Consider the following 16,247-nt stretch of genomic DNA (forward strand, 5'->3'; position numbering starts at 1 on the left):
TCTTTATTAAGTTGAAAGATGAAGTTCAACTACGGTGATTCTTTTTAATACTGCTATGCGATATCTATATTTTTTATGTGCGCCATAAATTTTAAAAAACATTATATATACTTAAATTTTATTATTTATCTATTAATTTATTTTTATTTTTTTTTTAAAAGAAACTTAAATTGCGCAGTCATGTTGTCTATAAGAATAAAATCATTACATCTGAATGCCGTACTCTTAAAAAATAAATAAAAAAATTCATAGCGAAGATAAAAGATATTTCTAAAATTAAAAGAAAGAAAGAAAAAAAGAAAAATCACAGATCGCGAAAATTCCAAACGATTTATTTCGAAAAAGAAAAGAGAAAATAAAAGGATGGAATATTAATATTAAATTAAAAAAGAGGTCGTGGAGCGTCGAAGGTGGAAAAAGACGAGTTTTAATTTTAATATAAACAGTTCGAAGAGAGAATTTTTATTTTTTTTATTTTTCCCAGCAAAATATTTCGAAACACACATAATTTTTTTTCCCTCTCTGTGAGAAAAAAACCCTAGCTCGTCCTCTCTCCTCGTCCTCTCTTTCAAGTTTCCCTCCCTTTTCTATCTGATTTCCTCCATTCCCATCCGATTCGGTGGGTTCTTCTTCTTCAATGGACTTCAATTGAACTGAATCCTTCCTCACTTTGAAGGATCTGGGAGCTTAAGCTGTCAAACCGAGCAACAATGGCGTCTTCCGACAAGGATGTCGAAGAACAGCTTTTGGAAGCTGGCAATAAGATTGTTGACCCTCCTACTTCAGTTGAAGAACTCCTACCTCTTCTCGACGTAAGCCCTTCCGTTCTTCTTCTCTACGTTTTTCACCCGGTTATTTTTTGTTCTTTTTCCCCTTTAATCTGGGAATTTCGCTAGGGATTGTGTTTTACTGAATTAGTTTTTCGACCTGGTAGAATGCTGTCTTTGAATTTTCTTTTGCTGTATCCTATTTACGGCGATATTTTGATGCTCGATTGGTTTCCCCTATACAATATATCGTGTTCCGTATTGTTTGCTTGTCCTTCGTTGCCTTGTATTTGCCATGTATTGGAAATTTCCATCCTTTGACTACGTTCGAGCCGTGCGCACGATAATGAAACACGACTTTGAATGAAATTGCAGAAACTGTAGCCATTTCTATTACTATTAGCACCAAATACGATTAAGTTGGAAACCGGACCTTCACTAAAATTTTCTAGCTCAAAATCTCTTTCATTTGCACGAAAGAAAAGTTGAATTGATTCATATATGTGTGTGTGTGTGTGTGTGTATGTATGTATGAAGCTTTAGATTTCAAGTAGCACAACTTAAATTAGAAGATAAGTTGGTGTACATCTATTCAAGTTTACTGGAATAATACAGCTGGGTAGGGTGACATATTCTAACTCCATATTGAGCTGGTAGTAAGAGTATCACTTTCGGTGATCTGGAAAGTTATGCAAATGTAAAACTATTTGAGAGGGAATTGGTTGAGATTATGTGAATTTTTGAGAACTGGTAAGGAGAGGATTACTTCCAGGAACGTGGATAATGGGTCCTAATGTAATGAGGGTTCATGCTTTAAGACCAGTCAGGCAGTTTAGCATCTCTTAAAATTTTTAACTGTGACTTTTAAATCTGTCTCTCATGTTGATTCTTTAAACCGAACATTAAATGTCTAATGAGGTATTTTCCACCTTATTGCTTTGTTTTCTTAATCCCGCTAATGTAATTATTCTCCCTCTTATCTTTTTTCCCCCTCTCTTCTGATGAATTGAAATGCAATGGAATATTAGCAGCTAAAATGGCCTTCTAGGTCCTTGGTATTAATTAATTGATTATTTTTATCTTTATGGATCTTAATTTTTGTGGTTATGATAGGTAGCACATTGCATGTTTCTTAAACTTCACAATAATCTGCCTGATTGCAGAAAATTGAGAGTTTGCTGGCAAAAGTTGAACAATCCCCTTCAAAATCAATGCAAACTGCACTCACTCCGTCACTGAAAGCCCTGGTCTCTGATCAGCTTCTAAGGCATTCAGATATTGATGTCAAAGTTGCAGTTGCTGCATGCATCAGTGAAATAACTAGGATCACTGCACCTGATGCCCCTTACAACGATGAGCAAATGAAGGTAATTAGAAATTTGGTATTTAAGTGGATACGATGTCAATTTCCCACTTATTGAATTTACTTCTAAAGATTATGTTGCTGTTCAGGAGGTATTTCATCTGATTGTATCATCCTTTGAAAATCTCTCCGACAAGTCAAGTCGATCGTATGCAAAGAGGGCATCCATTCTTGAAACTGTTGCGAAGGTCAGATCATGTGTGGTCATGCTGGATTTGGAATGTGATGGATTGATCATCGAGATGTTCCAACATTTTCTTAAGACTGTAAGGTATCATGTTAGATTTTATTTTGAAATCAAATTCCTTTTAAATTTTTACTTATAAAAGCACAGTTATAATAGCTATTAATTTCCCTACAATTCAAATTCTTTTGTGAATACATATAATTTGTTCCTCCATGAAATACTACTAAACAGTGCTGTTAAACTTGTACGATTCACAAGTTTCATCATATGAGTCAAAACCCAATGGAGCCAAAACGAATTAGCTCATTCATATGAATCACAAATGAGCTGAATCGGAAAAAAACGTAGAAAATCACATTTCCTATTCAAGAAATTGGAAAAAAGATTTAAAACAAAAAATACCGCTATTTGCCTGTCAGTTGAAGGAGAAAGTGGCTTTGTGTTGGGATGGCCACTACCACCGGCAAAGAAATGAAGTGAAACAAAAGAAAAAAGGGAAGAAGAAGAAGAAACAGATAATAGGGAAGAAGAAGAAGAAATAGAAAAAGGGAAGAAGAAGAAAATGAAAAACCATAAGTCTGAAGACTGAAAACCTGGGAAGTGAAGAGGCATACGCAAGAGGAAATAAAAGAACCATGGGTAAACGGAAAAGACAATCTGAAATTTTAAAATATAAATTAAAATTGAATGTATATCTCAGGTTTTTTTTCCATCTCACAGTACATTAAATGCATATCACAGCATATTAATTCAATAGTTTAAGTGTGTGTATATATATATATATTTAAGTTATTATTTTCTTTTTCCTATTTTGGACTTAACTATTTATATTTCAATATTATATATTAAATTGAAACTTACGGTACACGATACATTATGATACTTGATACATTAAATTTTGATTTTGATTTCCTTCCGTTTCACGAATTAACAACCTTGCTATTAAACTTCAGTACTTCATCAAAAATTGACTGACCATTATATTGGGTGCTTTGGATGATATATAGTGGTGGTATTTGAGTGCATTTGAAGGATTGGCAAGAAAAACTCAATTAAAAATATAATGTAGTGAATTAGAATAGTTGACTGTATTGTAATAAGTTTGGATTTTAATTATGGTCTGTTAATTAGGTTAAATTTGTTCAATCCTTTTTATTATTGTCATGGGCTGGTAGTTAGGTTGGTTAGCAGGCAACCTTTACAAATAAAGGAATGTCTTTTATATCTTCAAGGCTTCATATATGGGATAGAGTTTTCTTTGGTTGTTCCTGAGTGTAGATGTTGCACTTGGCTAAGTTTGATATTTGAGTGAGAAAAGGAATTGCTTGCGAGGATCCCAACAAGTAAGAATTTGGATTTTATGGGAATGGAAAGTACCTTTTCTGGCTTTTGAATGGTAGTGCTCAAGATTTAGCACAGTTTCCTTCATTTTGAGGATTTTCCCAACAACCATGCGACAAAAAGCATGGGAGGCTGTATAGTATCACTCAAAATTTAACTCATCAAATTGATAGCTTGATGTAGTAGGATTAGAATAAGTTAGAGTATTATGGTCAAATCCTTAATTGATTAGGATTTGGATTAGTTTCCGAATTGATTAGAATTAGGATTACTTACCTTGGTTTATTAGGATTAGGATTAGTTTTTTTGACTAATTAGGATTAGGATTAGTTCTTTGATTAATTAGAATTATGATTAGTATGCTTTTTAGTTCTCTATAAATAGAGAATTGTCTTCTTGTATTGGCAATTTTTGATTCATAATAAAGACTTTGATTTTATTATTGGAGATTTCTCTCCTTTAATCTCTTAGGCTACAAGCCTACATCATAGCAAGATTGCAAAAGAAAAAATTTTGGATTTTGCCAAAATATGTGAACATCGAAAAGTTTTCGATGGCTTGGAGTTTTTGATAGAGGCTTAGGCATTTGTGTTCAATGGATGAGAAATTATACATGAGTTTGAATGCCTTCCTCATGAATTTTCAAGTATTAACCAAAATTCAGATTTTATCGATACTCGAGCAATCAAGTGAATGATGCTTAGACAGCGCTGGATTTTTAAATTAATTAAATTGGAGATGATACTCTATGGAATGGGAAGGAAAATACGGTTAATGTTTTGTGGATCATCTGTTGGAACCACAATTCAATGGATAAAGTGTCTAATTCACAAGAAACCTCTCAGACTTTGTTGAAGGAAGGAGATTGAATTTGATGGAAGACGAACATAAGAAGCTGTCTGTTTAAGGAGAGTTCTCCATGTATTTTGATGAGCTTTTTTCTGAAAAAAGAGATTTCCTGTCTTGGTATGTATGAGTTTCATCTGTCTTCTACAATTAAAGCTTTTAGCTGTAATTTTGCTCCCTAATGTTTTCCCAGCATGATAATTTGATGATGAATGATTTTGTCAACAAAGTTGACATAAGCAAAGAAGGATTTTCCATGGCTCTTTTGATGGGCTATTACAGAATCTTATTCAGGGGTGTATTGGTTCTTTAAGACTAAAACATTGTATTTTATCAATGTCCCACAAGCTTGGAAATCTAATCTACAGGCTGGTTGCTCCATTGGAAAATCCTTTAACCTTATACGCATGTCTTGACAAGCTTATAGAAACATTAGGGTATTGATATAGTGAAATTTCAGCCTTTTGAGTTCCATGTTTCCTGACTAGATATTTTTCCGTCACATCTTAAGCTCAAGGAAACTATAGTGGATTAGTTGGATAGCATTGTAATAAGTTTCAAACTTTCAATTCTTTGGTTGTTGTTGATTTGCCATTGTTAGAGCCCGAAAAGCTTAAATCAATGAGTTTGATAAATTTAATTCTATCAATTTTTCAATAGCCCTCACTTGTGAGCTTGATAATTTGTAGAAGGCCCAAATAGAGGAAATCAATATTACTTAGGGAGGAAGTGACATTTCAGGGGTTCTAATATATGACCTCTTGCTCTATTACTTGTGGAGGAAGTGACATTATATGGTTGGGCTTTTCTACTCTATTCTTTGTTAGAAGGCGGAGGAAGACTTGGATCATATTCTTTGGCATTGTGAGTTTGTGAGCTCGGTCTGGGACTTTTTTTTTTTCCAGACGTTTGGGTTGATGCGTGCTTGTCACAGAGATGTTTTCTCTGGCTTACTAGCGTTTGTGCTATTATTCGGGTGTTGTGGGGCGAGATGTTTAGGGGGATTGAGAGGGATGCTAGGGAGAGTTGGTCTCTTGTCCGTTTTCATGTGTCTCTTTAGGCTTCAATCTCAAATGTCTTTTGTAATTATTCTATTGACATGATCTTTGTATAGTTGGAGTCCCTTCTTGAAGAGGGAGTGCTCTTTTTGTGGGCTGGCTTTTTTTGTATGCCCGTGTATTCTTTCATTTTTTCTCAATGACAGTTGTTATGAAAAAAATTATATGACCTCTTGCTCTAATATCATGTTATTTCTGGAGCAAATCAATTTTCTCCTTGTAGAAAGAATCCAAGAATGGGTAAAAGGAAAAAATAATTAGAATATAAAAGTCTAATACTTTAATGTAAACACAAATATACAGTTTTAGTTTTCAATACTTTTTGGTTTGTTTGAGTTGGTTGGAAGGCAACTTCCATAAATTGGGGGGAAACTGGTAAGGTCTATTGTATTTTAAATATTTTTCTGTTTTTTTTTTTTTTTTTTTTTTTGAGAAATACAATAGTGGTAGGGGGATTTGAACTACAAATCTTTTGGTCACAAACACATTCATATGCCAGTTGAGCTATGACAGCTTTGGCTTTAGTCTGGATACTAGGCTGCATTAAAAATAAAATACATTCATGTAAACTTTATTTTTTAATATGTTGTCTGTAATTGTTATTGATTGGAGCAGCGTGCAATCTGATAGGAGGTTATGCATTAGTTCAGCTTTTAATCAGTGTTTTCAAGGTGTGTGCCTTGGGTTGCCTAAGGCGAGAGGCGATGCGACTTCGGGTTGTTACGCCTTGAAAAGGCAAGGTCCTTCAACCAGGCGCTCGCCTAATTGTGCTTTACGTCACCTTGATGCGCTTTTGCCATATAATAAGGCGAGCGCCTAATTGTTTTTGTTTATTTTTTTTTCCTTTTGATATCCTAGAATGTGAGAAGTACAAGAATTTGGTGAAGGATAGAAACATGCAGAAGAATAAAAAGAAGGAAGAAGAGAATGGTTAGAAGAAGAAGAAAAATCGGGAGATAATTTTTTAAAAAAGAAAAGAAAATAGAAAGAAAAGAAAAGGCAGTAGAAGAGAGTCTCATTTGAGACATATGTGTTGCTGCATGAAACTGCCAGATGGCAATAATTTGACAGATCCTAGAAGAATGAAATAGGGATAGTTGCATGAAACTGCCATTTGGCAATCTTTTCCCATAAATACAAGGCTTTTTATTTAAAAGTGGCATGTTTAATGATAGTTAGACTATTTCTTTTACTCGATAAAATAGATTCTATAACTCTAAATTTTACTAAAATAGGTTATGTTTTTTATAAAAAAATAAATAACTTTGTAACATTCTTATGCTTTTAGTTTTGAGTATTTATTATTATTATTAATTTACAAATGTTAATAAATAAAATTTATTCACTATTTTATCAAGTGTGCCTTGCTTCAATCAGGCGACGCTTTTTTATTGCCTTTTGCCAGGAGGCAATTAAAAGACTCATTTCCTTAATGTGTGCCTTGCGCTTTGAAAACACCGATTGTAATGATGTCTTGGCGTATTGTTTGCCGTGCCAATTCTTGTAATAAGTTGCCGATAATTTGAAGTTCAGATGATGGCAGTAACAAGTAACTCTTCCCTGGTGTTCACAGAGTAAAAGTTGATGTGATTTGATTTTAATAGTGCTAAGTAAAAGATTTACAAAAGCAAATTTCTGATTAAACAGACCACCAAACAATCTTTTTGTGATTTGTTCTCTGATTTGTTCTCATTTGTGTAAGATTGGACCACTTAGGTTTTATCTATTTAATTTTAAGCCTTCCATCTACTCAATTTAGGTCTAGCATTTTCCTTCTAATAGCTTGGTTCTATTCTTCATCCAGGGATTATCACCCAGAGAATGTATTTACGTCAATGGAGACAATTATGAGCCTTGTTTTAGAAGAAAGTGAAGATATGGCTGTAGGGCTCCTCTCTCCTATCTTAGAAAGTGTGAAGAAGGACAATGAGGTAATGTGCTTTGAGTTGTTCCCTTCCTCTCTCTTTTTTAATTATTAATGTTTTCACCTTTGATTGTCTGTTGAATCTTATAATATAATTACAGGAAATTCTACCTATTGCTCGGAAGCTAGGAGAGAAAGTTCTTGACAACTGTTCTACCAAGCTCAAACCTTATTTGGTTCAAGCTGTAAAAACCTTGGGGATTTCTTTTGATGATTACAGTGATGTTGTTGCTTCCATATGCAAAGATCTTTCTGGCTCTCTTGAGCCTAGTAATCTTCACGATGCTGGTGAAAATGTGGTAAGTTCTTAATAATATATTCTAAGGCTGGGGTGCCATTCAAGTCTTTCTAACAGTCCATCCCATTCGCCCCCCTCCTAGTATTGAGTATTGTACAAATGAGATTCTATATCTGCTATGACTTGGTATCATAAAAACAAAGCTATGTGGTAGGTCTCTACTCTCCGTTATTTGCAGGGTATACAAGTGATTAGAATATTTTATTATATTTGCAACCATGTCAAATGTTGTGAATACAATATTTGATTCCCATGTTTAAAATATATAGGATACATGATTTGTGATATTGAATTTTCCGTCAGTTTATGTATTTCAGAGGTTAGTTTTTTTTCTTTTTTTTTTTTAAAAACTTTTTTTTAGCTTGAGATTCTGGTTGTTGAAATAATATTCAACACCCAAGCGTCGGCATACAAGATATATTTAACCCCGACAGAAGTGATCTTTACATGATTCTGGCATCTTCTCTTGAATCTGAATTTTATGTAATGGTTTCTGCATTCTTTCAATTGAAACTTTGTACAGGTTGCTGAGAGCAAGTCAGTCAGAACGTCCGAGGATGAGGTAATGCAACATCGCAATCTTCTTAATGAATCTCCTTTCCTGTTTTTGGTTTTATGAAGCATTTCTTCTCTTGTTAGAACAGGCAGTTCTTTATAATCTCACGTAAGTAACATATGCAAAATATAATATATTAGGTTGGTATGTGGAAAGTATTTATTTTGATTTAACTAACATGTAAAATTATACAATATCTATCAGGTTGACGAGAAACTGACAGAAGTGGCCACACCTGAGAGAGTTGACATGGCCGTGGAGAAACATCGTGATTCAGTTAAGAGCAATGGAGTTGCAGAGGGGGGTGAGGATGGCTCGGTGTCTACTCTGGAGAACAAGAAGGAAGAACATGGTCAGGAGTGCAAAGAGGTGAAATCACCCAAGAGTCCTGAACCTGCCAATTTGAGCTCTGAGAAGGCTAGCAATGTGAAGGAAAGATCTGAAAAGTCCTCTAGGAAAAAAGGTAAAAAATCTAATCAATCCTCGAAGTCTACTGAAGTTTCTCATGTTGATGCCCAGAAGGGATCTGAGAGCCAGCCAGAACGTGAAAGCCACAGTGAACATCCTGGTTCTCCTTGTGAGAACCGGTCTGCTGAAAATTTGCCTTTGGAAAATGAGGCTGATGCCAAGCCTTCCTCACCCAAGGCCATGGAGGTCGAATCTGCAAATGTTGCTTCACCTTCACTTAGTGAAAGCGTTCCTGATGAGTGTAACAATAAGTCTGGACAGGGAAATAAGGCTGGACAGGCAAAAAAGAAAGGCAACTCAGCGAAAGAGGTGGTGGCATCATCTGCAGAAGTTTCAAAAGAATCATCTGATGGAATGCACGACTCAGGAGCCAAGCTTGATTCAGATGCTGAAGAGAAGGCTCCTGCTGGAGTTTCTGATGATACCAAGACTGCAGCTGAAGACTCAGAAGAAAGGGAAAGTGATGCTACCAGTGATTATGAGACTAAGACATTGAAGCATTCTGCTAGGAAGGGAGATGGAGCCAGTAAGAGTAGTGGTGGTTCTTTAAAACAATCAGAAGCTAAGAGAAAGAAGGGATCGGGGAAATCTATTTCTGGAAAGAACATGAAAAAATTATCAGGTGATGATGATAAAAAGGTGAGAATCTATGTTTGGCTTAGTAATGATAAAATCCTATCCCCATTGAGCATTAGTAATTGCTTGGTTGAATTGTGGTTATTCTTCTAGGAAGCAACACCTGTGCTGAAACCAACCTCGAAAACCACCAAAGATGAGAAGATCTTGGACAAGACTCCAACAGCAGTTTCCAAGAGGAAACGAACTCCTAGCAAAGAAAAAGTATGTTCATGCTGTATAGAATTAATTAATTCTATTTCATTATGGATGATGACGTTTTCACCTACTTGGAGAAAAACTTTAGTAATGTTGCGATCGCTGTGTTGTTGTGTGCTCATTAATGTTAGATTTTTGTTCTCTCCATAAGTTAATTTGTTGGGAGGCTGACTTTTGCTCTTAAGAAGTGACTACTCTTCATGACTTTGCTTTTATTGCCATCAATACATCGTAGTTAGTGTGTTCTAATTCAACTTGTGTTTGTTTATTAATATATACAAGAATTTACTGATTTCTATATTTTCCCTGATTAAATATTTCGTTTGTGTGCATTTGTGAGGATATAGAAATGCTCGTCTTCTTGTAGACATATTGGCTTATTTGTCCAATGTTCTCTGTTTGTGTGTGTGAAACTCAAATGATACATAATCATTTTTTTTTAATGAAGAGTGTGGTATCCTTCCTTCCTTCCCCCCCACCCAAAAAAAAAAGAGATGCATTACCAAAAATCTCCTGGTTTTCAGTACTGCTGCCATTTGTTTTGTATATGATCTTAAAGCGACATGTTGGTGATTGGCTCATTGCACTCTTCTTTGTTGTGTTGACAACTTAAATTTCGTTTTCAGGAGTCTGAAACCAAGAAATTTGATGAAACTTTGGTTGGTTCGAAGATAAAAGTGTGGTGGCCAGAAGATCGCATGTAAGTGCCAATGGGCTCTTCTCTAGCTCTTTTGGATTTCTTTGATTTATGGTCTCATAATATGATAAACTTAAATCGTAATGCACACATAGTATTTGCAGACATATACTTTTCTAATATTTTTGCACATTGGTACCTTATTTAATTTGTTGTCGTATTCTAAGTCAGGACTTGGATTTAAAATTGATTATGAAAAAGCTTACGAATATGTGGAGATCTTGGATTTAAATTTGTTTTCGGAATGACTAACTGAGAGATAAGGTGGAAGATTCTAGAGGGCTTAGGCAAGGAAACTTTTTTTCCTCGCTCTCTTCATACAGTTGGTGGATATTCTTAGAGATTAGTTGTCATGGGTGTGAAAAGAGGAGCCATTGAGGGTTTTCAGGTGGGGGAGAGTGAATCTTCATCTATAGTATCTCCATTGTCCAAATGATATGATGCTATTTTCTTTTATTCTAGGAGGGAGGGCTCCTTTGTAAATCTCAATTGCATTCATTGTGGTTGAGCTTATTTTAGTTCTTAACATTGGTAGGTCTATGAGTGCAGTCTCTGGCATTGATCGTGCGTTTGATAAGTTGAACTCTTCTGTAGCTGCATATGTGGTGGGTCTCTTTCTTTTTATCTTGGGTTTCCTTTAGTCTGCAACCCTAGGTTTGTTTCCTTCTTGGATTTCTCGAAAGGAGGGAGTTTTGACTCTTATTCAATCCGTTTTAGTGGATTCCTACGTATTTCATACTAGTGTTTGTGATTCCCGTCTTTTCGAGTAAAATCCTTGAAAAGATTGATGAGGGAAGGGGGGGCTCAAAGTTAGGTAGGACATTGTGTCAGTGACGTTCCATCAAGTAGGGTTGCGTATAGGTGATTCGAGACTTTGTAATGTTAGGTCACTTTGAGCAAGTATGACCCCAACTCATCTAAATGGGCTTCAGGTCGTGGCTTGGTCAGAAGACACATTTAGAAATCCTTGGTTAGCAACTGGTTCAGGCTTTCCTTCCTTCTCCAAATGTGTGAAGATTGTTGGATAGGCGATAGAGACCCGTGTTTGGAATTCCTCGTTTTTGCCATTCAAGGTTGTGATTTCTTTGATTGGCTCTTTTTTGGGTTTTGCCTCTTTTGTTAAACTTTGGTTTGCAGTTATTAGGGTATTTAGTTGGAGACGAATTATAGAGCTTACGGGGAAGAGGTCTTGGAGGAGGTTTGGTCCATAGCTAGGTTTGATTTGATGTCTCGCTCGAGCTATGATTGAGGTTTTTATATCCATTCTGGGTGTTATTCTGTTCGACTTGAGCCATTTCTGGGCTTAATTTTAGCTCCTTTGTGGGCTGTTTTTTTGTATGCCATTTTTTGTTTGGGAAGCAGCTTGCTGACCTTTTTTTTTTTTTTGTTTCGTTTTGTTTTTTTTTTTTTAATAAGTTTTTAATCTCAATAATCTTTTTCATTTAAAAATGTCAATTTTTTAAGGCTCGATGATAACCTTTTATTTTTTTTTTTTTTTAGAAATGTAGCTTATAAACATTACTTCTTACCTATAAAAGTTTCTTTGTTTTGATATCACTTTCTACCCATATTTTAAAAAACCAAGCTAAGTTTGAAAACTAATTTATTTATTTTTATAAAAAGCTTGTTTTTGAAATTTGACAATAAAAACCATATCAAATAAATTGAGAATTTCCTGCTATGAGAAATTTATTTACCCATGTTTGATAACCATCTGTCTTCTGAGGGATTCTCTCTGGGCATTCTAAAATTTAACTTCCATAATGACTTTCTGTACCAGTATTTTTCACAATAACGTTTAAGTATCATAATTCTTTTTGTAAAGTGCTACATGCCTAAGACCAAGAGCACGCACAAGATATATCTATATAATAATATTCTTTGTTAAATAGCTAGAATTCGAAGGGCATGACATGATTGTAAAGAAAACGTCGTTCTCAACAGTCATTAATGAGATGAAGCAAATCAAGATCTGGTCACGGTTCTTAAAGTCACTATTAACAGTCATCCTTTTTGAAAAGAAAAGGAAACTTTATGAATTTCCTTCATTAGAGCACTTTTTTGGCATCCATGGCTAGAACCCAATCTTCGTATCTTTGAAGACAAGGCCACAGTTTTTTGATTAATGAAATGGGTAGGAATAACTCCATGTTGCTTACTTTTATCTTGTACATTTTAGAAGGTTTCTGCGATAAAAAATGAAAGTAAAATTCTGTGTCATCCATTGGAATGATATCCATATTAGTAATCTTATTCCACAAAGCATCTGGGTTTAGGGGAAACACCACAATCATTTGGTTGAGAGGCCAGTTTTCTCATAACTAAAGTGACGGATCCCAAATCCTTCCCTCGTGAATAGATTTTAAATCAGTCTCCGGGTTCACTAAATGAAACCCACTGCTATCCCCCACGATCCCCCTTGAGAAATTTCACACAGGCTTTTTGAGCTTGTATGCTACAGAAAAAGGAAGTTTTAACGTTCCCCTTACTGTATGCTCTATATTATGAGTTTATTTTTATTTTTTATTTTTTATTTTAGTTATGATGAGTAATTTATTGATTTATTGGTCGATTGAAAGGTGAGTGTTTTCTGTTTATGAAGGACCAAATTTTCACATTAGTACTTGACGGCAGCCCCTTGAACTCTGCAGACAATTTTTTTTTTTGTTTGATAAGAAACTGAGAAACTTTTTATTAAACAAAAGAGAGAGAACCACAGCCAACAGGTCTCGGGAAGAGGGATCCCTAAGCCAAAAACTTGAGGATAATGAAAGGGTCTCCAATCTAAAAAAGGAAAAAAAAAAAAAAAAGAGACGCTGTGTGTTTCAAAAGGAAGTTTGTAGAGCACTCCAAGAGGAGGCAGTGAACTGTACATTTTCACAAATTGTTGCTTGTTTGGCTCTGTTAATATCTTCATTTGTCTATGGTAAAACAATTATGATGGGCTATTTCGTTATTTGTCGTGTGACATCTCCTATCATTTGCAGGTTTTATGCAGGTGTAGTCGAATCTTTTGATCCAAAAAGAAAGAAGCACAAGGTAAGATATCATTTATGGAATCTTTGGTTTTGTCTTATCTTGTTTTTGTTACTGTAGCATGCATGCATTTCAGTGCATATGTATGCGTGTGTATGCGTGTAATATGTTATATATGCTTGTAGTATAAAGCACAAACACGTTAAAAATGGTCAAGTGTCGGTGATGGATACCGACGCATTATTGTCACGTTTGAAGCCATGAAACTACAACTTAAAAGAAAAGGAAAACTTACCTTTTTTTTAGTCTCCAAGTTTTGAAGAGTTTTTGCGATTGTGTCTTGAGTTTTCAAAATGTATCTTCCATGAGTTCTTGTAATGGTACCTTTTTAGCTCCTTAGTTTTTAAGAATAGGTTTAAAAGTCCGTGAAGGATTTTTTAAAATTTTTATTTTAAAATTATTATTTGACATTTTAAATTAAAAAATAAATTAAAACAATTATGCTCTCTTTCTTTCCCCTTCTTTCTCTCCTCTCTCAAATTAAAAAAGGACTTAGGTCAAATTAGAACTGATTTTTTTTAAACTTTAAAAAATTAGAAAAATAATTGAAAAGAAATTTCTTCTCTTTCCCTTTAGTCCCTGATACACGAGATATTGTTGATATTGATTATCTCATCTCTCATCCTTTGAACGAATTGTATGGACTTAATTTCTTTTTTTTTTAAACTGATAAATTGTCAAAACTATATGCACATTTTTGTTTAAAGAAATTAATGTGTCCCCCTCGTGTTGTATCTTAATTTTTGGGAAATTGATGGCTCGTCGTGTTTGTATCGTGTTGTATCCGTGCTTTTTAGTGCTTGTACATATACATATGCATTACGCATATACAAATTTTCATACATAGGTTTCTGGTATTTGACAAGGGTCATTTTATGCAGGTTTTGTACACAGATGGAGATGAAGAGATACTATATCTTAAAAAGGAGAGATGGGAATATATTGACGATGAAACTGAATCTGAACGAGTAGGTGGCTGTGTGAATTTATATTTTGCTTGTCATCTGAGATCCTCTAACCTTACAATTTTATTTGTATGGCTACAGGAGGAAGCAGCAGATTTAGTGAGATCGGAATCTCCAGCAGAGATGTATGTACAGCCTTATCATCTTGCTCATTTCAGTTCATTAACATTGTAATTTTACATTTTATCAACAAGAAAAGGAATTGCGAAGATGAATTTGACCTATTTTAGTTTTCAATATCAATTCCCAAATATAGTCTATTTATGGTTTTCCTTTGTGGAAATAGTCTTGCGTATAAAGATAAACATCATGTGCTATTGTTTATATTGATTCTTTTGTTTTTTTTTTTGTTAGACCTCAAAAGAAAAAGGCAAAACTCAATGCCAATGAGTCTGCAAAGCGAGGAAAGATGGATGTTTCACCCAAAAAGTTAGTTTCATTTCACAACTGTCCAGTTTCTCAATAATGGTTCTTGATCTTTAATCGTTAAACTCAATTCTAGGGGTGGAGTGACTTCGTCCAGCAAATCTAAGGTTGCAGCTACAAAAACTGACCGGAGTAGTGGCAGCAAAGTTGAAAGCAAGTCAAAAGAGAATACCCCTAAGGTTGGAAGACCTACATCTGTTACAGGTAGCAAATCAAAGGATCAAAGCACTCCTAAAAGTGGAAGCAAAGCTGGTAAGACAGGTCCGAAAATTTCTGGCAAGTCAAAGACCGACGATGCTGAATCACACAAGACTAGCAAATCAAAGGAGGATGAGACATCTACACCTGCTGTTGTTGCGAAGTCCAAGCAAGATGTATCGAAGACGGGGAAGTCCAAACAAGAGACCCCAAAAGCTCCTGCAATTTCAAAGGGCAAATCTACCAAAACAGGCGATAAATCTAATAGTTCGAATCTCTCCACCAAGGTTAAGTTCACATCTTCAAAATCAAAAGAAAGTGGAGATGCAAAGAATTTGGCTTCTTCCGCAAAAACAGTGGAGAATTCAAAGGGAAAGTCACTAAATTCATCCAATGATCAGGGCAGTGAATCCAAGTCAGGAAAGAAAAGAAGAAGAGAGTCCAAAGGTTGATCACCACGTCTATTCCAAAAAGCTTGGAGTTGTCTATTCCCGCCTCGATCTGCACTCTACATATTTGCAAATTGTATAAGTTCTTGGCAAACTTGCTGTGGATCTGATGATCTCATTGGCACATTTTCCAGATTGTCATATATTCTTAGTTAGGTAGGTTAGCAGCAATTATAGGAGTATGCTAGTTCTCTTTGTAGTTGTTTGCCGCAATTCATGTCATCTGTGGGAGGTAATAGTAGAGGATCCTTAAGTTAGCTTATGTATTACTTGGGCTTTTCTGAAACAAAGATTGCCTTAATTAGAGAAAGGAAAGCCACAGATTCAGAACAATGGTCTTTTTAGGCCTTTCTGTCTTATCTGCTGTCTTCCCCTTTTAACTCCCTGGGTGATTTTCAGAGTAATTGTTAACTTAACATCCCGTATTTGATTAATGGTTTTGAAAAGCTTAGCCTTATTGGAGCATTTGGCTCCTCGCAAGTTTGGGTCTGTATAGCTTATCAAACTTGCACTTCATTTCTGAGTTCGTTTTTTTCTAGATTCTGGATTCTTTATATATCTATAATCACCGTCTTATAGGTTTCTTATTTCTATTACATGACATGAATTTATCCATCCTGAGGCAATTCATATAAGCTTCAAGTTTTTGCTTTACAAATTCAACTTTCTTTCTTCAAATGATGGCTACTTCAGTTCTTTATAGTGCACAAGTCTGATGTTAAAATTGTGATTTGAATGTTCTTTTGCTAGTACTTTTGCACTGTTCTAAGAAAAAAAAAACATTAGTCTCTGACTAAATGGAAAACCATGGCTTGGAATTTGTGTATATGTATT

General features: G+C 34.9%; 1 protein-coding gene across 1 annotated transcript; it reads left to right on the forward strand.

Moving 5' to 3' along the window:
* Positions 1-462: 462 nt before the first annotated feature.
* On the forward strand, positions 463-15,951 carry LOC120075344 (titin homolog). The gene is made up of 14 exons (XM_039028646.1): positions 463-812; positions 1,931-2,134; positions 2,220-2,401; positions 7,367-7,493; positions 7,588-7,785; positions 8,308-8,346; positions 8,545-9,447; positions 9,538-9,648; positions 10,269-10,342; positions 13,327-13,378; positions 14,257-14,343; positions 14,422-14,465; positions 14,695-14,769; positions 14,843-15,951. The coding sequence occupies exons 1-14, from the start codon at positions 711-713 to the stop codon at positions 15,414-15,416; spliced, it is 2,772 nt and encodes a 923-aa protein (XP_038884574.1). The 5' UTR covers positions 463-710; the 3' UTR covers positions 15,417-15,951.
* The last annotated feature ends 296 nt before the right edge of the window (positions 15,952-16,247 follow it).

This window comes from Benincasa hispida, chromosome 4 (assembly GCF_009727055.1).
Source record: "Benincasa hispida cultivar B227 chromosome 4, ASM972705v1, whole genome shotgun sequence".
NCBI lineage: Eukaryota > Viridiplantae > Streptophyta > Magnoliopsida > Cucurbitales > Cucurbitaceae > Benincasa > Benincasa hispida.

Coding starts and splice junctions, on each gene's coding strand:
- LOC120075344 (XM_039028646.1), top strand. CDS start 711: ATGGCGTCTTCCGACAAGGATGTCGAAGAACAGCTTTTGGAAGCTGGC. Junction 7,494..7,587: donor GTGTGAAGAAGGACAATGAG/GTAATGTGCTTT, acceptor ATATAATTACAG/GAAATTCTACCTATTGCTCG. Junction 13,379..14,256: donor CAAAAAGAAAGAAGCACAAG/GTAAGATATCAT, acceptor CATTTTATGCAG/GTTTTGTACACAGATGGAGA.